Source organism: Saccoglossus kowalevskii, chromosome 14, assembly GCF_978046115.1.
Source record: "Saccoglossus kowalevskii chromosome 14, keSacKowa6.1, whole genome shotgun sequence".
Classification (NCBI taxonomy): domain Eukaryota; kingdom Metazoa; phylum Hemichordata; class Enteropneusta; family Harrimaniidae; genus Saccoglossus; species Saccoglossus kowalevskii.
In genome coordinates, this window is record NC_140654.1 from 16,408,880 (window position 1) to 16,434,398 (window position 25,519).

General features: G+C 36.5%; 1 protein-coding gene across 1 annotated transcript in view; it reads left to right on the forward strand.

Annotated features, from left to right (window-relative positions):
• Positions 1-23,507, forward strand: part of LOC102803717 (glycine receptor subunit alpha-2-like) — a 122,182-nt gene extending 98,675 nt beyond the window's left edge. Inside the window, exons 5-10 of the mRNA XM_085507965.1 lie at positions 12,485-12,708; positions 17,875-17,957; positions 18,914-19,048; positions 19,792-20,021; positions 21,056-21,217; positions 21,770-23,507. Of these exons, the coding sequence (XP_085364091.1) occupies positions 12,485-12,708; positions 17,875-17,957; positions 18,914-19,048; positions 19,792-20,021; positions 21,056-21,217; positions 21,770-22,003 (1,068 nt within the window). The 3' untranslated portion in view covers positions 22,004-23,507. The remainder of the gene's footprint in view (positions 1-12,484; positions 12,709-17,874; positions 17,958-18,913; positions 19,049-19,791; positions 20,022-21,055; positions 21,218-21,769) is intronic.
• The last annotated feature ends 2,012 nt before the right edge of the window (positions 23,508-25,519 follow it).

Below are 25,519 nucleotides of genomic sequence, written 5' to 3' on the forward strand. Positions count from 1 at the left end.
TACTAAATTTTAGTTGGAAATACTGCATTTTTTTTTGACGCAGATGTGAGACATGTTGACGATTCTCGAAAATGTACCGTGTCACTATTTACCAGCTAGATGTAATTACACACTGACGTGAACCTACGCACGCCTTCTGTACTTATACACTGTACTACAATTGTGAACAAAACGGGTATAATTATTAATTCGTGCATGTCTCACTGCTATTTAACCCACAATAAACTCGGGATACATTTGTGCCTACCGTTGATTAAAAGTGACACACACTTCACTTGTTCTCCTGTCGGCTGCATTGTTGGCAATGTAAACTAGACTGTGTATCATGTGTAACCTTATTGTATGCAGTTACATCTACTGTAACAGTTGTAACAATTATCTAATATAAGAGCTATCTCGGATTCGGTTGGATGAACAATGCAAATTAGGTCCTCAATATCACGTGATATGTAATAAATTATTAATGAAGGCAAATGACACAGCGTTCTGTTTGTGAGTATGTACATTACGAAATGATGTTAGAACATTAGTGTTTTGGAGTAACCAGCTGTTCAGTTAACATTTCGCGTTGTCGCCGCTTTTACAGGGTAGAAGCCGCTAGCTGTACACTCGAGTTGATTCTGAAACTTACAACTTCTCTATACAAACATCCAGTTATTCAAATATTACGATCTCTGATTAATATACAAATTAGGCTAATTAATATTGCATATATTATCGTGAAGAATAATTAACTCAGTGGTCGCGCTTCCGGTAGAATTATTAACAATTAACATGGCAATAACAATCTACGTAGAGGGTTCGTAGTAATACATTCTCACTGACAGCGATTTCCCGATGTTAATAACAAGAATTGACATTGTAAAAACTGTGCGTGTAATTTTAGCAACGTAAATACAAGTGTTAACTATGATTACAACTGCGGTAGCGATATCAACAACGCATTCAGTGGTACGTGTGCAGTTCATATACATTTTCATTAAACGAGTATCAATATATTTGCTACCATGCTTGGGAGATTCCTCATACATGCTAGACCCATTTAACATAATACCGGGATTCCTGTGGAAAAAATGTTACTTTCAAAACTATCATGGTGTGAGTAGAAGTAGTAACTTTTAACTCTGCACGTTTCTCTGTGGGCTATCTTATTCAACCGTCGGGGTCGGGGAACGGATTTCTATTTACGTCACGTAGACAATTTATTGCTAGCGGGCGCCACTTTCAAAACACGTGTATTAACAAACGTATTGTATCTACTGAGATGCAAATCTAAGAGAACAAAATCAGATACTGAGGACAAGCACATTGCATACCCCTCTTCACTCGTGATTGCTGGACAGAATTTGTCCACATATAACACGACAACTATGTTTGTATTTGGGCTGATTAATAAGATGTTTTCCCATTGTTTTGAAAAACGTTAATGATAAATAAAAATACCATCTCATCGTGGATAAAACCGACGACACTTCGCGAGCGTTGTAGTAGTTTACGCAAAACATTCTGGATACGTTTTCTGAGATCGTGGACAGTTGCCATAGTGCATAGATTTTATGACAATCATACGGGAAACGATGCTGTAATAGATCAGGTAAAATCCATAAATTCAAATAATAATTAACGGTACAAAAAAAAACTAATTTTAAATTACAAAGCAGGAGATTCTTAGGCAATTTCAAAATAGTATGCAGAAATAAATGATACATTAATATAGCTAAAATCAATTCGCGATCATATTACTACTACATTCGTATTTTAATCCAACCTTTCTTTAACATGCATCGTATGAATAAAACAACTACTATATTTGCAGACTAAAAGTCAAATTATATAAAACGTCAGAATGCAAATGACTTGATATCTCGATCGACGGATTTAAGTCGATGGGACGTCGCTGATCCTGAATACAAAATTGTTATAACTCATACAGGCTTGAATAAATGCGTGTCCCTGAGATATTTCATGCCGCGAAGATTGTGAAATCAATCACAGGATTTTGAATATACGCACCAGTTTCGTATACATCAAGTATTTGTGTATGCAATAAAAAAAAGAGTTATCTTTATAATCTGATTCATAAATTATTCAAATGAACGTTTTGAGTAGACAAAAATTGTTTTGGTATTTGGCAAAATGTCGATCGCATGTCTAAAGTAGGTGAACACCAGTCTGCAGCGTCCGTCGAATACTGTAGTATACTCTACTAAATTAGTATCGGTGACAAATTACACGATAAATGCATTTTTTTATAATGGATCAACGAGTCGTAAACATTGTTTGATTCAGCGCGTTTTGTGTCATATTTGTCGACTCGGTTCCATAACATTCAACGTATAGTTAATATCGATATACAATTATAAACCTTTTGAGTTTGAAATATTATTTTTTTTTTTTTGATCATTAATTATTATGCAAAAGTCTGCTTGCAATATACGCTACTCGTAAAACTGGCCTTCAGTACAGCTTAGTATATCACTCGAAGCCCTGAACACGGTACGACCCGCTTTTCAAATAGACGTCTGGTCATATTTCATCATCAAGTCACCACCTTTGCTTTACAATTGTGTGCCATAGAACTTGAGACACATGGTTTATTCGACGACTTGCTTGCAGATTCAAATGTCAACAATTCTAAATTTAGCGACTATTTAAAGCACACAATTATTGCAGGCTCCATATACAATTTGGTACGGTGAATGTGTGCGTTTGATCTTTGAGTGAGTTTTCTTTTTGTATTAAATTGTTATGTATATAGTTCACATTAAATGTACACATGAACTAACAACTAATATAAGATATGTCCCGCGCAGATGTTAATCTGACGCAGCTACTCGTACCGGAGGTTCGGGTGTGAACCATGCTAGCGTTAGATAACGCTCAGCGGTGGATAGTCGTATAACATTTGGTCTGAGTATCCCGTGAGAAAGGGTTGTGTTGTCTCTCGCATTCCCGGGTGTATATTACCGAAAACTAACGAAGCGTGACAAAATGAGGCATCTGGGTCGTTTTAATAGTCGCGACCGTGACGATGCGCTACGGATGACTCGATTAACTCGTTCCTCGTAGTGACAGACTGTACTTCGGAGAAATCACCGGGTACACAAAACAAACCGCAGATTGTTCTGGTAAATCGCAGCCTGTCCTGTTCTTTTTTTACTTTAATACTTTCATATCAGGTTCAAAAACTGTCAAAAGTAGTTGGCATGCTTAAACTGTAGGGACGAACTCATCCCTCGCTGGGCAATTAACTTGTGCACTGGTTTATATATCGGGATATTTTTTCTTCCATCTCAAGTAATGAAAACTGAGTTTTGTTTTCAATTCCAATAAAATCAATGCTGGTTCACAAGGTCCAATTGTATAAACTGCGCGTGTTTTTTTTTTTCTTCTAACAAATGCGACTTTTACTACAAACAGGTTTATATGGATTTAATGGTTTGTTTTTGAGAGTACATGGGTAGCAACATGATGACACTATAGTCTGACACACCATCTTTGATGTGCGTAGGACGAGACATGTTAGAAAAACAAACACATTCTCGCATCTTAGAAGTCACGTGGCTGTAACATTCCAGTAAAATGTCAATATTTGTGTAGGTTGCACTCGGATGATCAGTCATTTTGACACTAACGATTGAATGCAGGAATTTAGCAGAGATAACCGAATCAAACGTGCATTAAGGACACCTAAGCTGGTGGAACGCGAATATGTCAAAACAGTACCATTATTTATTACGCTATACATGAATACAGCATGAATAATTGGTGGAACTTAGTGTATATGAAATCGACATCGAGTTGCCGATAGCTTAAGAAAAAGTGTGTAATTCAAGGCCAGTTTTTAATACATTATTAGTAAAAATAGCCATAATATACCAATCTCGACCTTTCCATTTTTTCGTGCGTAACACATATTTACATAAACTGATCAATCAAGTAGATACATATCACTGAACGGTTCGTCTATATAGAATCTAGGTTCCTAACGGCTGAACCCGATTTCCGTTGTACGTACACAGTTTCGGGCACAGTTGCAGCTGATGTCCCTGGTAAGCTGTGTTAAATTTGAATGTGCTTGCTTTGATGAGTTACATCGCGAGACACATGTCAAGTTGAAATATATACTCTAGACAATGAACACTCGTATGTATATCACGTATGCATCCCATCATGTGAAACACTGCGTACTCTTTGTACAAATGTGACACGTTACAGGAAATTCAGAAAATAAAAATAAAGGATTAGTTCGGAAAAAAACCATGTACAAAATGAAGTGACAAAATGGAGTCATGTTCTGTCCAGGTCATTGCACCATTGTATCCGATAAAATAAGCATAGCTCAATATTTCGAAATTGTGTTCGGTGACATATTAAAAACATTCTTCCCGATCCTTTCCGGTGAAACAAAACGAATTATTATAAATTAACAAATCAAATAATCCAACTTAGGTGAATTATTAGATTTATTAATATGCTTCCATTCGAATTCATGTAACACATCTGTAAATCGAAAAAATCGCATCACTACTCCAAGTCACGTTCTTGCAGCGCTACGGTACATACGATACAGCAGCAAGCGAGAGAAAGCGATCGTTATCATTACGCATACTGCCCGCACACACGAGTATTTGAAATATACGCTCCCGTCGACCGCCAACAATCCCTTTATTAACAGGTCTGGTAGAAATGGTGTTATTCAGTAGAAAGGTCAAGGTTCATTTCCCGGTTATCAAATCACGTTAGAAAAAACATACATAATACATAAAGAAAACTGTCAAGTAACCGCGTAGTTAGTCTAAATTAATCGGCAAGGGTTATTTATGTTGCCAATTTAATATAATAACGTTGATTTAACTGACTTATGTTCATAATAACCACAATGCTGAAACATAATCACTCTTTATCATGTGGGTAATATTTGATGAGACTTCACTTTATTCGTGACCCGTGTCATTCATTTTCCGGTCGATTATTATACTTTTTTTATGCCATAACTTCTTCGCAAGAAGGTAATTCGTACGCAAAAGTCGTATGGAATAAAAATCAATGTGATATGTCTCTGTTCCGATAATGCGTGTACTATAAAGCCGGTATTTAGATGAATTTTGCAACGGGGGCATCAGCAAGGGTTGAACTGATCGAGTTTATATATTTGATGTTACAGCCTGGTGTAAACTTTGTAATCACGTAGGTTGTATAATTTATTCTTTGAGTGCCGTTGTAGGCTTTACGTAAACCAAGGAGTGATATTATGTACGAATAAAATGGAACTAGCCGGGTTGACTCAGTTCGTAAATAGTGCGAATTAAAACGTCCTGATCGTAATGCGGTGTTTTTTTTTTCTGTAAACAAACAATATATTTTACGCGCGCTGCATGCGCCCCCTGGGATTAATGCCAAACAAAGACGTTGCGACCACTGTAATGCTTTAACCTCAATGCTGTTATTAAGCAAAATATAATAAGACTGCAAAAAAGCCTGCACGTTGGATTATTTAACCATTTACATATCATCAGTGTGTATTCCCCCATAGCAACGACTGTAATCAACGACGTGCGTTACTTGCTTGGATACGCAACATCCATATATATTTATATTGAAAATAGTTCATGTTTTCCTGGAGAATCTCCACCTTGTCGCTGTAGGTTTACGTGGTGCCGCAGTAAAATTTAGTAATCTAAATGTAAACGTTACCACGAGATGCCGTTGGAGTTGCCGTTAAGGGTAAAGCGTAATGAATGTGAACCGACGCCTGCAATATATATTACATAACAATAACATTACAATGACGACGACAACATACTGAAACAAATAAAACACTTCGATTCTATTGTTGGCATGACTCTGAAATTCTAGAATCATTGCAACGCGTCGTGTGCGATGCTGTAGAATACAATTGTTTTGCTTGTTTATTCGAGCGCGCGCTGTGCGACTACATTGCGATTTAACGCACCACCAATGTGATTATTATTTTAATTCCTACCCTTATATGATCCTTATTTTTTATTTCAGCTAAATGTGTGAACATTTCTTTTCATGCGGCTATAATATAATTTTATACTAATGTATACAGTCACGCTCGACCCTACTGATTTATGGCTTACTTACACATGCATCGAAAAAACTAATAGCATTTTTTTACTTGTTTCAATATATCTTTGCTTCAATGATATGACTATGTGCCGCGCAGTAACTGTGCCGCGCAGTAACTGTGCGTATCCCGCATATCATGAAACTTACATTCAATACAGCGTAAGGATTCAATCAAGGTACATTTCACTCACACGTCATCATTACACGTCATTTCATGACATCCAGTCACAATAAACTTTTTGTATATATAACCCATTAACCAGATTGAGGCTTGTTTATTAGGTCGTCGTCCGCTACAAGCCAGTGATATTAGAGTGGAGCAAAACAAAATATTCCTCTTTGACCATCTGCTGATTTTAAATTAGCAGAAAGTCTGTTTTGTTTTGTTTTTAATGTCACATCGGTGCATTTATTCTAATCCTTAAATGGTCATGGTCGTCGCGAGCCGTCATGTCCGATATGGGTCCCGTGCGATGCATATGACGCGCGGAAAAAACGGATATAAACCAGCTCTAAGTTTAGTATTTCGATGTACAAGTCCGATGAACGTTAGAGCACCTGCTTCTAGAGTCTTCCCGTCCGCTTTACGGGAGTTCTAATTTAACTATTTACGCGTTACTTTATTCTAATTGTTATTGCCGAAGGGAATCACACCTGAATACTGTAATGGTAGTCGCAATGGTTTTCGATAAATCCATAAAGATATCAAGTCTCATCATGATCTAGGCGCTAGAAGATGTGTTTCTTCGCATATCTTTGCAGATTGGTGCACTGTCTGTATAACTCTCAACTTCACCCCCCCCCCCATCCGTTGATAGATTTTTCCAGAACGATTAAGCAAATGGCGTGAAACAAAGTATATAGTCTATGAACATCGGTAGAGACTATCTAACCAACGTGATTGAATTACGTAAACAGTTGATGCAAGTGTGTGAATACAACATTCTGATTTACGTGATCTAATCGAGTAATGATCAATGTTATTTATTGATCATTTATCAAATCGCAGCCTGAAGCGGGACGCCATTAAGAATGATGTCTAATGTCCAAGCACTAGTAGGACCCCCTCGTTTGTCTTCCAGTCAGATTAGTATCACAGTTACGTTTTAAGTGATCATACTGATGTGATACTAATATCTTCCTCTCGAGGTCATCAGGCAACTATCCACACATTTATCAGTAATTAAGTTATTAGGCCGTTAAGCATGTTAAGCTCGCCGATTTTGCTGATGTGGTTTATAGAGTTAGAAGACAAATCCGCCAGTATTATAACTTTGAATTATAATAGTTTATTGGGTCGGTTAGCATATAGGCTGTTAAACTGCATGATTCTAGTTATGTTGCTAGTTCTTCATTCCTGTAACCGTGTTATGAAAGCTTGATCAAATTGCCTTCTCTTGGCCTCAAGGGGAAAGACAATACTCCATCTAACCCAGAGGAGTAGACTTCGCCTAGTCAAAATAATATGGCTTAAGCATAATCGACTATTTGAGTCTAGGAACACAAAGGTAAAACAGGCTTATAATAGAAAGATAGAATACAAATGACAACATATATATATTATCATTCCAAATTGAGCCTTCTTGAAAACATGTATCCTTATATTAGTTAACAAAGACATCGATGAAGTGCTAGTCATCTATTGCAAGGATTTGAATCCATGGCCTCCAGTATGCATTACTGGCATGCTAACGACAGCACCAAATATACCACACTAATCATAGTGAGGCAAAAAAGAGAACACTGCGCGTGGGACTCCCACATGTATTAATTAAGCATGCATTTGTTCAAATAAATGCAATGCTATATCTAAATTATATGATTTTGTTGTCACCCTTGCAGTTAAAGAATTGTGTAAAATAATTTAATACACACAAACAGGTAGTCAGGCACAAGCATTCAGTATGGGTCGAATAAAGTCATTTTCGTTCCTTCCACCTAGAAAAACATATATTGTCAGATTTAATGTTTAGTCGACAAATGAAACTGCCCATCGTAATTCCTTTGGTGTAACACAAAAGCATCTTATTAGTTTTAAATATTTGAAAAGGAAACCCATTACCTAGCATCGTATGGCATCAAGTCAAGCCTTTTTTGATGAGTTCTTGAATCAGATACCAAAACCCCACAATACATAATGCAATGTTTGATCTATTGTATGACCGAATTTAACAAAGACATGCGATGTTATCTTTTCTGCATATTGGCAGATTAACAAAGTTATAGTTTATGTATGCTTTTTTCGATTGTAATAACTAAGATGCTATCTGACATTACATAATAACGGTATAGTTGTTACGCCTTAAATAAATCAGTATTAATAATAAGAAAAAGTGAAAATAAGACTATGGAACATGTATTTGTGAACTTTAAACAAGAATCTTGGAAACTGCTACAGAACGATTAAAACAAGTTAAGAACACATTAAGCAAAATGAGTAAGCTGATACACAATGTTTTCAGCTCAGACGAGATCATGCTAAAAAAAATCATTATAAACTATTATTTAGAAAATATATATTATGCATCTGTAGATCATAAAGTGTGCATTTAAAACATTCTTTCAAGACAATAGACGAATCATAAAGAAATACATTTGAACATCTGAGAAGCAATAATCACTTGAATAAATTGATAAAAGTTTAAAAACATACACCAACTCATCTGCAATTGTCGTTGTTTCGACACGAGGAGAGGTTATATCGTCTTACATTCGATAAATAAAATGTAAAAAGTCAAATTACAACCAGTTTGGGTAAACATCATAAGCACGGGAGTCAATGGAGTCGATGCTACGGAATTTCAAGAGCAAACGAGCATACATTCTTACTAGATTCATTACTTATCAATTATGACTAATCTCAGTCATAAGTAAAAAGTAATCTTCGCATCGGGCGATCGATATAGATGGATACAGATACTACTTGTGCAAAAAGTTACCTACTCATTATAACTTTTTGGATCTCCAAAGACCTTTATTTGACATTGCTCAGCACAATGGTGATTTAAACAACACGCAGGCGAAAGGGCAATATTGCAATAATAAGGAACATGTACTCATTAATCACTGCACTGCTATATCTTTCAGAGATGGTTGATGGGAAGTACTCCATCAATATAATAGACAATTTCAATTACCTCCTCATTGCAATGTCATCAACGTCTTCTGCATGTGATTATAAAAACATTTTCATTGGATTAACGATACATGTTTCCTAAATTGAGCGTATGCTTATTCGGTAATAGTTTTTTTTCATATTTAAATCAATATCACTGTATAAAATATGGCGTATACAATAAAATGATAAAACAATTTAAACCGTCCCTTTTGTCATATCGTATATGGGAAGGACGGCCGTCTGATACAAACGTATTATAGCATATGACTAGATTTTGCGATAGTGGAAACTAGTTAATTGTTTTCTTTTTCTCTAATGTCAAGTTTAATTCGGCTTTATACATCACAGTCACAATATTATTAATAAAACATCAAATAACGTTTTGATGGTCGGTAAAAAAAAATAGGTTATTAATATCATTCTCAATGTAAAATTAAAATTAAATTTGTTGCGGAAATTCCTCTTCACATGAGTAAAGATATTTACAGTGAAATGCCGTTACATGTCGTATAACCTTGACGACTTTGTTGTCTGGCGTGTTTGCATTAGCGTAAATCTTTTTTTGAGTTGATACTAATCGTTAGATGTAATGTCCATACGTCACGCAGTATTGCTATAATTGGTTGAATAAATCGTAAGCTGCCATTGCAGTAACATTAATGTTGTCTTCAAGTTGATTCAAAACTTGCTTTTGAGTATTATCTTATCTGCATTTTATTGTCTGCCAAAGACAACATCGCATTACTTTGATGATTTAATCATACAATAAATCAAGCTTTGCATGATGTATTGTGTCGTTTTGATATCTGTTGTGAGTTTTCTGGAAGATTGGTATACCATTGGTCAGTAGTCTATTTTAAATTTTTAAAAATAATAATAGTCTCTGCGAACTTAAAATGAATAAATAGACATTACAATTAGTCAATGTCAATATCTCACCATTGCGTTACGTCATTGTTGCGCTCGTTTCATCTTGTAATGTTAATTTCGGCAATGATGTGTCTATTAACTATATTTGACCACGTCCATATTGTATTTAACCTAAACTTGTATTAATTTAATCTAACGAAAGCGTTGACATTCTGTAAACCAACCCACTCTTTATTCCAACTCTAAGCTCCCCCTAATTAAATACACCTAAGTAGAAATTCAAAATTGTAATGTTGTGAAACCACTACTGCTTGCCTAATTAAAAGTGGCGTCGCTGCTTTAATGAATTCATAATTGATAATACACACACATATACGCACGTATACCTACTCTCATGCAGATATCAGGGGTAAAATCTCTTCTCTCGGGGTTCTCCACACTTGTCAGGGGGGAAACTCGTCTCGTCTCTATATCTCGTCCCCTTGAGGTACGGGATCGGGAAAGTCACTTTAACTTTACAGTCAAATAAGACACACACAACGAAATACGTTTCAGCTCTCGTCTTAGTCGGTCTTTTGGAGCACTCTATAAGACACAGCGCCCTGGGGAAAAGTCCCCAAGACTTTCACAAGGCTGAACCAAGACTCGCCCAAGACTGGACTGCCTCAAGGCTCGCCCCTGGACTGGACTCTCGACTCTCCAGGACTGCACTCTCTCTCTACTGCGTCTATCGTGCTGTGCTTCCCAAGACCAACTCAAACTCTCTTTATTCATTTTCAAAACTCTAACCAATTACAAAACAGTAAAAGACTCTAGGGCGTAACCTTCAATCATAAAGCCAATCACACTAAGTACTGAATACGTCATATCTTTTGATTAATCGTTCACTACATTAATAACTATGGATATAAACTGTCACAATCGCGACGGATATCTCGTAATTAGTTCCAAATCACTGAGCCAAGTTCCGTCCAAAACTTCAAATAGGCCTGAACGATGACAGACATAACACAGCAATTAGCTAATAATCAACTAATTAAGTCGGTTAACAGATACGCAAAAACAAATTCATGACACAGACACCCACGTGTACGCTGCTTCCTGTCAAGTTATTAACTACTGTTGCTGTTCTTGCTGTTTAGTGGCTGCAACAATCGGAGATTGTCAAAGATCGAGAATAAACTATAGTCGAAAGCGTGACATTTTCACGTGATTTTTCTATACCTCAATGTGATAACTAAATGCCACTCGGTGAAATATGCGTGTTGTGAGTGTCATAATGCCTTCAGTCGTGTAACTCGGCACACATTACACCACCCTTAGACTCTTCCCCCGGACAAGCTAATAGTCGAATTGCAATCCATTTACCAGGAAACACGCCAACGAGGAATAACAAGAAAAATATATATACATCATCATTCCTTTTATTCCTCTAACAGAATTGCGTTGAAGATTTCTCTTTAGTGCTCCAAGATTGATCGTTATACGTGATAAATATATAGATTTTCCAGTCTCTAAATTGCACGACTGGCAAAATCAATATTCGCACAACAGCAATCGCCGTAGTTTGCAATATTTGCGTTTGATTGTTATTTGTTAATCATTCCGTTGGCCGCAAACAAACACAAAAACGCAGTTTTCATAGTTGACAACTGTTGTTCACGGAGGAATCGGTTTTCGATTCATTACTTTGGAAACTGTTGAAATATATATATGCGCTGTCATTCGTATTCCTTTGTAGTTCGTGCGTGTGTCATTATCATTGCTTGAATGATCCGAAGACGTTCAGCTAATTGCTTCCCCGGTGGCCAATATACAATAATTGTGATACCCTGTTCTGTACGGGCTCAAAAAAAAATGACGCTTTGGTTCAACCAGTCTTTAGGCGTATATAATTATGAATGTTACAGTTACAACAGATGATACGGCACAAGTAATCTTTAAACCTGAAAAGCCACTATTTCATGTTTCCCACTGTTTTGCCGTCCTTTTTAGATTTTCCATTTGTCTGGGTTGGTTTCACGTACGATTTGTTTATGTCAATTCAATGTGAACTAATATAGTACGTGGTTTATTTAAAACTTGACTGAAGTGTGTACTTACGTTTACTTAGTGTATGATCAATGGGTAAGATGTGATAAGCTCGTACGGATTTAGATATGTCAAAACATATTTGTCAAGTAAGATCTCCAAACGTGGTCGATGGTTTTTGCTGTATATTTGAATCTTTATTGATATTAAATACGGAAAGTAAACAAATACAGTAGTGTTGAGCGGCACTTGCCGTGTTTCACAGTGGCAGCTTTAGCTCGACTCCCTCAAAATAATATATAGATGCCAATTAACCATATTTAAGTAAATTGTTTGTATATTAAGATAAATATTGGCTTATGTTTACAGGACTATTCCGTAACGATGTATGTTAGGCACTTATGGAATGACTCGCGGTTAGAATTTAACAGTTCCACGCCTATCACCGTCAGCGGCAGCCAGACCGATGGTATGTGGATACCGGACTTATTTTTTACCAATTCAAAAGATGCCGCAGTGCATATCAGTACATCCACAAGACAGAGTGTCCTACTCAGAATAACACCTCGTGGGGAAGTTCTATATACGATACGGTAATTCTCACTGATTTATTCAATATATTTGTTTTTGCATACTTCGTACGCCTGTGTAGAGTACTGTTAACTTCAGATAGCCTTGAGATATCTGTTAAAAGACATGGGGTTTAGATACGGTTACATCAGCGGCCGTTTTAAGCTGTTTAGGTATAAACATGCTCAACTCCCCCTGCTACGTGTGTGCGCTAAAGATATAACCTACACAACCCGACGCTCACAACTAGTTACTTATTATTTCGCGAAAAGATTAAAAACGCATACTTCAAATGCTTTCACGCATTGCAGTACTTGCTGATTGATATTAATGCACTTACTTATGCCAGCCGTCTTCGTGTTATATTAGGTGATCGTAATTGTTGGTGGTATGTGAATGCATGTACATGTGGCGCTTGTGCAGAAATACATTATAAAACACTATTTCAATAATTAATGAATAAATGATTATTCCACAAACACTTCACGAACGCTCACTCGTTCGAACATACGAGAATTTGATGTACACGTGGGGTTACACCAGCGTCTATAAAGAATTTAATTATATTACACTTTCGTAATACGAATCCAGTTGAAGAATACAAATTGCAATCACGACGTCGACGGGATAGCTACTTGGTTACTCTTAATGTATACTCAGTACCATCTACTGACACGTTACATCATGACTTTTCAAAAATCATCACCTAAAGGCCTTGACTTGTGTCTGATAGATTAGCAAGTCAGTTCGATCATGCCCTCCTGTGATTGAGTGACAGTGTCGTCGGCGCATGATAGAAATGCACAAACATGTGTCCATGGGATTCAAGTATACACATCATTCACGTGTCTCACCTGTCAGCGGACGAATGGAAATAAATCTCGGCTTATCCGTGCGTAGTAATAACAAAAACCGAATTGTTCGCAGTACGAACTAATGACTACTAATAACGCACCATTGCCAAGTAGTTGTTTCCGCTAAAATAGCTCCATCTGTCAAGCCAGATGAGTTAGGTGATTACGTTACCAATTTTGATTATTCTGTGTTTTGAGTGGCTCTATATATTTTGTTAATCAGAATTTTGTCAAGGTTCTTCCGTGAATGCGCACATTGGCAGTTACCATTTAGCTGCGTAAAGGTACTTTATGTAAATCCCTACCTCGATTAACGTTTACATGGACATTGTGGCATTGTGACCTCACTAGTCGACCCTACTTCGTAGTGATTGCTGACTTGTCTATGACTCATATACGGTGTGCACTGCCTAAATTCTATACTAGAAAAGCAGACTCCCATGTAATTGCATTTTCACGATATATATGCAAGATTCTAAGTAGTTACGTCATGGCTATTGTATGCATGTTACTTACATATTATGGCATGTGTATTTCAGTATGTGTTCGTCTTAAGTAATTTGCAGAATAGTTTGTTTTCGGGTACAACATAGTTAAAGCTTGTTAAAAAATGACTTATCGCTGTTTACCCAAATAACCGCAGACATGCTACCGAGTCTATTCGTTTACTTCAGTGTGTATCACTAGTAATCAGTTCACTGTTGTGAGTCAGTGTCAGTCACCCTAATCACTAGTAGTAAAATCAAAAGGTAATTTGAATCATGGTGATCACAATATACTAGCAATAATTATTTAATCATGGGAGACAATTCAAAGTTATTCTGCTTCCTGATTTAAGTCTTTTTCGTATAGGTAAATATTTCAAAATATCCAATAATCTCCAATTCTGGAAGTTAAAAATATAAATGAATTATGTTGTGTTAACTGACAAGGATATACTTTTTAATATCGCTGTGAATCTTCATTCGTGAATTGATTAAACGCGTGTGCGTCGAGTTCAATGCACGCTTGGTCTCGAATGTTGCATGTAGTTATTGAGATCGCCCGAAAAATACAACAAAAGCATATAGAATAGCATATTACATGTAAAAAATATTATTAAATAAAATTACAAATGAAGCCAATTTATAGTTAAATGAATACCGTCACCAAACATTCTATTACAAAGACATGTTTTACGTACTGCATTTAATTTGTTCGATCATATTGTCACGTATGAATAAGAATATACAACGATTGTGTAATATTTATCCCAGTGTATACCTCCGAGGTCAATTACGATTGGACGCCGCCCACTCTAATTTTGATGTCTATTTACCGTATTAGCGCCCATTGACTCACTTCCTGCTATACCGCCGTGTCACTTCAGGGGAAACTCTCGAACATGTCAAAGAAACAGATATTATCCGTTGTACATTCACTGTATGATATTTTTGAATAGATAATTCGATTTTGCAAGAATTTTTTATTCCGAGATGGAATGAATGCCTGAATTAATTAATTGGGATAAGGCAGCGTTTCCGAGTAGCTGACACACCACGCTGTTAAGGTTCATTCCCGGACACGAGATTGCAGTAGTTACTTGGCCACCCATTACGATATATATATATACTTGTTTTTCAAGGCGGTAATTTGTTTTGCTACAAATGTATGCCATTATTTGATGAAAATAGATTTAAACACATTATCGTAAACATATGTGAAACATTTATTTACCATATAGTACTTTCGTTATATGTACACGTCATCGGTAATAGTCCTTTTTTCTCCCCATTTCTCTCTTTCGCTCTTCCGCTCTCACTGCCATTATCGTAAAAAGAAATCATTTCAAATTCAAGCTACATACTAGATTCTTGAAGTTTCTGTTCACTCACGTTTCGAACGTCAATCATACGAAATCGACAATGGCATTACACTTAAAGACGGCGGCATAGTTAAGCGAGTAATATTACGTACCCATGGTACATACAAAAAGGAATATGCATCGTAAGGTGAAAACTCAGTAAGCGAATCAGGTACTTTAATCCTCCCTGTATAATGATTTCCCGTGAACGTAAGAAGTCGCTAGTTTCTTAGACGTATTAATCACTTTGCTATACATGACGTACATTTCCGGATTATTTTCACTAGAATGGTTTGTGAATGAATTCTTAGCTCTGTCGCGCTACACGAATACCTTCCATTTATGACGTGTACTTTGTTGTTGCAAGCTCGGACATCGTTTTTGTTATTTCCCCATGCCTCCCACTACACCCTGATTAATATTTGGTTATTTTATACATTAAAACAAGTACGATGATCCAATATTGACCAAGGTGTTTGTATTGTATTTATGCTCATTATAACACCATTCAAATGCCTGTAAATAACCATATAACATATTTTAATACTTACAACGGGTTTGCTGGACGCAGAGAGTGAGTCGATACATCATCTTTTATAGAAGATTGTTTGTACGTGTTTACCTCTACAGATACATGAATCTCGTCAGTTTCCTTTGTTACATTTTAAAGTAGAGCAGTTTTCGTTGTTTGCTGTTAAATATGAGACGGCAGTCGAGCTGTTGTAACAATGAACTATGAATTTATAAAAGTGTAAAATAACGGGTTTTGTATGCATATGTCTGGCGAGAACTACAATTGTGCGTCATAATCATATATTTTGAAAGCGACAACAATATGAACACGACCATGACCTATATAACCACAATGCCACATCAAAGTGCGTCGGTGTAAGCCTGTTACCGCCACACATCCTCCATGCAAATCTTCACAGTAACGCGATATGTAGATTTAATTCGGTCGCTTTACCTCGCCGCCGTTTGAAGTAGTGGTCCACGAGGCATATCATGGTAGCTAGGGGGTAATTTAGCTCCCGGTAATGATAGCTACCTGTTCGAAAGGCTATCCGATGTTTTGAAATCATTAGATGTGGTTAAATGTGAGATTGCATTGATTGTTTTCAAGATTCGGACATTGATAGTGTATATACGCACGAATAAGCCACTTCGACATCGATCGATGTTTTAATTCGATTTGACCACGTATTCCTTTCGCGCGTTTAATGAAGTTTATGAGTGTTTTCAGCATTCTACTGTGTAATTACTAAATGAAATTACCTATATGTGGATTTGGTCGCGATCCATCTCTGATTTGTATGGGTCTCATTAGTTGGCCTCATAAAGTAGACGGATAATGCGGCTATTGTCGTGTTTTTAAACACGTGTACTGCAATGCCAAAGATTAGATAGCGGGTTGATGTGGTGAGAGACGGATAGGTTTAAATGACATTTAATTGCCCTCATAATCATTAGCCGGCAATAAGGACAGAAAATGACCTTAAAGTCTTTTCTCTACTTTGATTTTTTTAATCACAGGTTCCTATTTAATTGCAGGCAATCTTGAAAAACGTATGTGTCTTTTTTCAATGCGTACGTGTACTTGATATTACAAACGAGCTTCATGTGCCTATTATGCGCTAAATGTGTTAAATTATGCGTTTTGTAAATGTTGTATTTCAAAAACCTCTAAAATATAAATCACGATTCAATATGTGTTAAACATACTGATTTTGAAATTTAATTTAATAACTAACTATTGCTTTGTTTCATTATATCTCAGCGTACGCACTGCATCAACAAGCTCCGGGGTTAAATCACCTAACTTGATAATCGTAATTAATTAATTTGTTAGTAATTCATACTATCATCATGGTCGTTGGTAATGTAGTATGATTGACACCGGCGTAACTGATCTTCGTCAGAGCATATGCTGGGAATGACTAAAGTTGTTACGAATCGCTTAGAAATACATCTGAATTAAACGACACGCCATATATTCGTTATGAATATACAGGACAACCCTTTAAATTGTGACTATCATCATTTATGACAACCCCAGCGCTAAAAAAAAATTGGACACGAGTACATTTTCCTCTACTTATACTATACCTTACGTTAGTTTTATTGACGGAGTGACGTGTGTAGACTCCGATACGAGTTCTGTGACAGTATTCAGTTATTATATAAGATTTAACAAATTTTGATAAAATTCGGTTTTGGAGAGTGGGATGTGTTGTGTAAGTTATGTATGTCACATATGAAGACTAGTCCATTTTTCTAATAAATATGTGGTAAACGTTTTTTTTTTTCCTCAAATAATGTACTGCCTAAAGCGAATATATGTCATATGACTATATTGTACGTCGACTAACTACTAACTATGTAGACAATGTGTTATTTTGCAATTTTATAAAACTGGTAAGCATGAACAAATTCAAAACGCCTCAAAGAAATTGTACTTGTTTAATTAATCAAGTGTTCGTATTTTATACTAGAATGAGCGTTAAGCTGTCGTGCCATATGAATCTGGAGAATTTTCCAATGGATCGCCAGGAATGCTACATAAATGTGGAATCTTGTAAGTAATTGTGATTATACGTTATAGCGTGCGCCATATCCGTCACGAAGCGCGCTAAACACGCAAAGCAGCTGGCTATAGTCGTCACGCAGCGCGCCATAGTCGCCACACAGCGACACAGCCATTACGCAGCACGTCATAGTTGTAACGCAGCGCGCCTCAGTCATTACGCAGCACGTCATAGTCGTCAATCAGCGCGCCACAATCATTACGCAGCACGTCATAGTCGTCAAGCAGCGCGCCACAATCATTACGCAGCGCGCTATAGTCGCCACGCAATGTATCGCACAAACGGTGTACACGTCGCGTGGGCCTCATCAAAAATGACATGGCGCGACTACTGGGGAACTTTAGTTATTGGAGTACGCTAAATAAGTCATCTACCTTGTATGTTACAGTAACCTATTTACATTTAATCAATATACTATCTGCATCAAAGGACACGAGAGTGTGAATTCACGTATATATGCATAGCATTGAAAACATATGTTGATGACGTGTTCGTATTGAAAGTAGTATAAGTAATAGGCAGACGTGGGAACGTCAAACAAAAAAAGCGTTTTCACTGTATGGTTTATGTTTGAGCATGATCGATTGCGGAATCTTTCATTCAAATTGTGAGAATTTTGCTTTGTTAACCTAATCAAAGTCAATACACGTCTAGGTGTGTGTCCGACAAAAGGAAGTGAAATCAGCATATGTTTGTTTGTATATTTGTTTTTCTACCCTTACAGTGTATAATGCAATTTGTGCATGCCATTCGCAAGATTTATCCTTTCTATGATTACATTTTTTTCGGCGAATTTCGTGATCCATGTCGTTACCTATATTAACCAAATAAATTCGGTCTGGTGGGAAAAACTAAACGTCGATCGGAAAATTTAGTACATTCGATGACGAAAAACACTTTGTGCACGTGGCATCCGCGTAACCCTCTTCTCTGTTATCTATTTTAGTTTCTTATACTACAGACGATATTCTTCTAAAATGGACTGAAGGAATAGCCGTTAAACTAGACAACACGGTCACGTTACCACAGTATTCCGTAGATGGCGTACATTGGGAAGAAAAACTCGGAGAATATCTTACTGGTAAGACGTGTTTTTGTTGTTTTTTTAGAATATGACGTATATCTATATCAGTAGTTTCTATGAAAATCAATGATCTGTGAAGATTCGTATGCTACCGGTTGAGAAGCGATATTGAACACTCGCACATAAACAATATCAGACTTTATTATATTAGTAGGAAACATATCGCGCAAAAACAACGACGACAGGTTGCCATCTTGTATTACAACCATTCTAGTTACAGGGGAGGCAAGCGGTATGGCATGAAGGCTTTCAAACACTACTCCGTTGAGCATACATAACACATGCACACATTTGTAGAATAACACAAATACCATAACTTTTATATTAATAGTCCAGTATATTTATTTGTTTTGACATATTACAATACAAGCATTACTTTTTTTTCAAATCAAGTACAACATTTCGGAAACAAGTACAGCATCGAAAGGGGCTTAAGTCTCGTAGCTCTCTCGCTCTCAATGATAACTCTGTGGCTTTTTGTGTCTAAAATCATAAACAAATCCAATGCAAACTCGAACACTATTATTACACGATATCTTCAAGCATGTTACATTTGTGATTTTCGCAAATAAAGACATGTTATATGAGTTGTTATCACAAGACCCACCACACCCCCGTATACAAAGGATTTAACAATATATAATACAAATGTCCCTGGCATTCCTTGCAAAACTAATTGTGTTAGATAATAAGAATTACACCCTTTGAGCGCATACTTAGATACTTAATGTGTATTCCAGGAAACTATGGCCAGGTTGAAGTGAAGTTTCGATTGGTTCGTCGAATTGGATTCTACGTTCTACAGGCTTACATACCGAGTCTGTTGCTTGTCGTGCTGTCTTGGTTGGCGCTATGGATGGAGATTACGTCAGCGCCAGCACGTGTATCCTTGGGTATTACCACAGTGCTAGCTTTGGTTACCCAAGGCACATGGATGCGCAATCAGTTGCCTAAGATAGCATATGTGACGGTACGTGCTTTAATTATTTATATAGTCGGAACATATCAAAGTAGAATCTCGTAATCGTAACTGCACCACACCTCAAGATTGAATTATTGATTGTACAGTTTTAGTATTGACGCTAGTTCGAACAGTGTATTCAAATTCTTTGCGTTATTTAACTATATATGCACATTTCTGTATTCCAAAATATTTGTTTATTCAAAATGTTCATTATGTTCAGAGATGCAGTGATAGGTTCAAAATTGTAAAAAAAGAAGATCTTGATTACTGGTTGCCGACAATGACAGTATTTGTAGATTATCCGTGCGTGCTTTTTTTTTGAGAATTAAATTTGTGTGTGACATACAGAGAATGATCCATAAACATGTAACTCAAACAGAAATTATAATTTTATCTTAAAACATAGCATGAATGAAACACATTTTACACAGTTACCCCAGTCTTATTATTGTTGTACTAAATACAAATGTTGTTGACTTTAATGTGCACAAGCTCCTGGACATGAAATCAAAACCCTCCCCCTCCAATAAGTCTGTCAAAAGCGAGATTTATATAATCCAGATCAACGTCTGTCATTTAATCTTCCAATCAAACAATTGAACGGGTAATGTCCATGTGTAATGCTTTTACGTCTGTGCTGCCGGAGGCGATACTATGAGTAAACCACGGTGGATAGACTTTTTTTTTTTCTAAAACCCAAAACATTTAATTTATATATATGATATACTAACCTCCCTTGGAGATTTCACGATTATTTTAATTCAAACATTGTCACGATGCGCAGAGGAGTCCATTGATTAAATGTTGTTCGGTAATCCCAAATGTCATTGAGGTTCACCGACAGGTCGAGAAAGGGTTACGGACAGCGTGGTCAATTAAGATTATTGCACGTTTAGAAGCGGTTAACAGATGGTGAATAAATCTATTGCTAATGTAGGTTTTATTGAAATGAGAACCAATAACTCACGAACACATCAATTCGCGCAGGATTCTGTTTTGTTTCCGAGTGTTTAATCAGTTTGCCATTTGTTTCATCACAGGCTATAGACGTGTGGCTCGTCAGTTGTCAAGTGTTCGTGTTTGCAACCTTAATAGAATTCGCCCTGGTATATTACATGCACTCGTGGGAGCAAGGGCAATATCAATTACAAAGAATGAAAAGGGCGTCGCGAAAGGCTGTTAAAAGTGGTATGACAGTGAAGGTAAAGTATTCACCCAAGGGAATCTTATATATGGGATCACCATAATCATTCTCATACAGAATAATATAAAAATATAAAAATAAACTTTTAAATTACACCATATGCATATCATGTTAGTAATTATGAATAAAATCGAAATGTTCCAAAACAATATCCAACTCAACATGCCAGCACATATATTTCAAAAGTTGTGCATGTACTTATACGAGTTTCAATTGCATTGTGATAATAAATGTATATATGTTAACATTTCCTGGTGGCCTTTTAAAAATTATCTTGTAAATTGTAAGTCGGCACCTGCGCGTGAGGCCATTGCGTTGGTTACAAATATTAGTCTACCCATTGAGGCTTTGCGTTGTTATCGTCACTTAAAACCAATTCTCTCGTTCCCTCCACCTCAAATAAAACTTATTTACTTTAGTTAAATTACTCGAAAACCTTGTTTGGTAAATGTTCAGTCGTATTTCTTTTCTCACAAGGAAGAGAAATTGCGGTCGTCTTCTTTGTAAAAAATACTTTGAATTCAAACAGTCTACAATTTTTATTTTTCAGGACAATCCTTGGAGCAATGGTTATTTCCACGGTTCAAGGATGCAAGGACCTTCGCAACGTCGGCAGAGCAGTGTTGAAGAAACTGGGTTCCGGTTAAACCCATCGAAAAGAAAAGACTTCATGGACCGTGCCATTATGATTGACCATGTTTGTAGGGTCTTTTTCCCGGCTTCATTTATTACATTCAACATCGTCTACTGGTACAAGTATCTAATCCAGCCATATCAAAATTGACTGGGCCTCATCTGATAAGTGAATGCGTTCGCAAGACCCATTGTAACCCTGCGCGAGACAATTGTAATGTGGAATATATGAAAAAGAAAGATCATCGCAAATATATCATTCCCTTGAGTTTCGCCGCTGTTTGGACGTATGTGACAGTGAGAATATGGAAAACTCTGCCTGACTATTAGAATTGTCCGGGTCAATAGCGTAAATTGCCCGGTCAATGGCGCCTGGAACGCAACATTATACTTGGTGTAGGGAGACGATCATTGCCATGTATGTGTTCTCGCTCTTACTATGACATCATCCGCTTGTGGTTAAGCTGACACTTTAAGTCTTCAATGAATAAAACAGTGAACGAACTTGATAGATCACACGCACATTATACACTCAACAGTTTTACTATTTACATATTATTGCGTTGGAGTAATTATATTACGGGAGAGAAGACCTTACCTTAATTACCAGCGAGCGCAATTTTCGAATTTTGGGTTACGATGTTTTTTTTTTGAAATAAAACAGAATCATTGAATGGGGGTATGCGTCACATGCCGAAGAACGATGTTTTAGCTTTTGTTGTTTGAGAACATTTGTATTTATATATTTGTAAAATTGGAAAAGGGCCTGCGAGATATGTGACAATGATTAAAATATGGTGCTCTCCTCAATATTGAAATTCTGAATGTTGATACAAACGCATTCAGCCCTGTGTCGCTCGCAGTGTGTGATTGCTGAACATAGCGTGTTTTTTTATATCCAAACCCTTTTTTCATAACATGGAACGTGGATTTGGAAATTTGTTTGGCTTCGTTACTAATGATACGTAAGGTAGTCAAACACTCCTCTTGCGTTTGAATCGAACGAAAAATTTGAAATTACATCGGTGAAAAACTGGTTAGTTAACTGCATCTCGCTCCATTGTTTGCTTCATATTTTTTCCGCAGGGGTCTTCTGTCGTTTTACTTTTATTTTTTTTTATTTTTTTTAAGTATTATTTGTGGCTCTCCAGTATCTACCCGCTTGTCGCTATATCCGGGTTTGTTTGCACTGTGAAGTCAAATTGTCCAGGCACATGTCTCAAAACTGCAGGCTCTTTTTTTGTATAATTATTGAAACGTATAATGTTTTGTTTTGTTCTGTTCTCAGCTCATGCGCTTCCTTGCTTGATTGTGGTGGTGGCAGCTGGCGTGTCATTTAACTTCCAGGTGATACAACTGAGCAATGAACTTTAACGAATTGGTTGAACATCATCATTCCGATTCGTGGAGAGTTACTATACAGTATATCACGTGGAAGATAAAGCCCGTCGCTGCCGGCCGACATATTTTCTGAAAGCTTTATTTACTAAAACTGAAATGTATTTTTATAAAAGTAATGAATTTGTTGAGTGCGCAAGCAATCAGATTTTTGATCCCGGTTAATCTTCCCTTGTGAAAAAAACGGCAATTGGCTAAGATTATTTATAATGTTTATCTGTACTTAATAAAATTTATTGAACTTTGTTGCAAATAAATATACTCTGGGGACACGACTGATATATATATGTGCATGTTGGACATGATAGATATCCGTTCATTAACGCACCGAGCAACGCATTAGGCAACGGAAGACGCTGTTGGACACACACGGCAACTATCTGTGACGGGTGACTCGACAGGTCGTTTTTTTTTCAGGCGACGTTGCTTGGCTTGGAATGGAATTATATCACACACATGAGGTAACGTATGCACCGTTGCTTGCTGCTTTGCCTCGAGAATTGTGTATCTTTCCGTATGTATGTCCGTTTGCTTATGCTTGATCAATTCACGTTTTTTTCTTGTAAACAGTCATTCAAAACTATTCAGTAGATTGATTTTAATTACCAAACGTGATGCAAGCGCAACGGGAAAGCAAGTTCACCTCAATATAACTGTAAGAAAAACAAACATACTTCAATTTCTGTCTAGTATATGCGATATTTTCCGAAATTACTGAATGTTATGTTATGAAGACGTTTCCAGGTGCTTTCTGACGTAATATACACATATAAATGAAATTGGCGTCTATAGTCTATATTGCATAGCTAAATCAATATATTCGACGGACGGAACAATCAAAGTTTTAATATTTAGAATAATTAAATATTATTTTCATAAAATAGAATATAAAAATAGGGGAATATATGCTCAGCACCCAGAAATACTCTGAACCCGTCTGTATGAGCTTTTATAAAAAAAAATGCCCATTCTTCAAATTCTTATCAATCGGTCACAAATAAAACAATTAAGTATTCTTAGTAAATGATCCACCGTGTTTAAATAACAATGTCCTCATTATAACACCATGAATAAACAAATAAATCATTCACAACCAAGTCAGAAATCTGCATACCGCTTTGTACACATTTAGTAGTTGGGGAATATGTTCACAGATCTTCTCATTAAAAAGATATTCCCATATAGCGTCTAATAGAGAAACTAGCAAAATATAAAATGAAGTTGAGAATCATGGGTATTCTCTGGTTAGTTGTGCAGAAACTCAAAAAATTATGAGTGGATAAAATCGCCTTCCATCGGCCATTCAGCATAATTTTCCATCATTTATAAAACACATACATACATAATGAAACATTTTAGAGTGTAATGAAGTTCAATAAATGCAACTGGAATGGCTCAAAATACGCGACAGTCATGTAAAACGTATATTCACAGACATCTCAACATTTTAAAATTGTATATAATATTCCCCAGCCTCCTAGAGAATGAATACTAGTAATTGACTGAAATGTCGACGGTAAGGTTTAAGGATGTACCAGATACTTCAAGATGTACAAGTCGGCAAGTATGACAGTTGACAGTTCCAATCAAATATATTGAGTATAAATGTATACGTATACAACGATTATACGTACAGAGAAGATCATTGCATTTTGTACAGACACCTACCAGACTTGTTGTTGTTAATCAATTACAGTTTCATTCTCTGCCGTCGTCGCTTGGTTATTATCAAGATCAGGGGAACAGTGGTCGCGAAAGGACAAAAAATGAAACATTATTCGATGGGTACAAATAAGTCTCGTTTCTTTCTCGCTCACAACGAGATTTGAGCGGCCATTTGTTTTTTTAAAGTCTGTTACATGAAGCGTTATGAGGTATACAACATTATGACATACAGTATTTTGTTTCCCAGTGTTATTTGTTTGAGTGAACGTATAATTAGGAATAGAAAACACGTAACCCGTCAGTACGTAATGAATAATATATACACAAATAGTGGTGCGATCAATCCGTTATTATAAGTTTAGTTACAATCACGAATAATTCATTTTGCTCCTTCACAGGATGAAAAAGTATAAACCGCTTCTATCAATAATAAACTATATTACTATGGCAACAAGTCGAGCAACTAATTAGATATATTGTACGTTTTTTTTTTATTTCATGTGAAATATTCACTAGTGATATTATAAAGGGGACTTTTTTCATTATTAGAACAACTGACGTCCGAGAACACAATCTGACAGACATTATACGGATGACTTGCAGA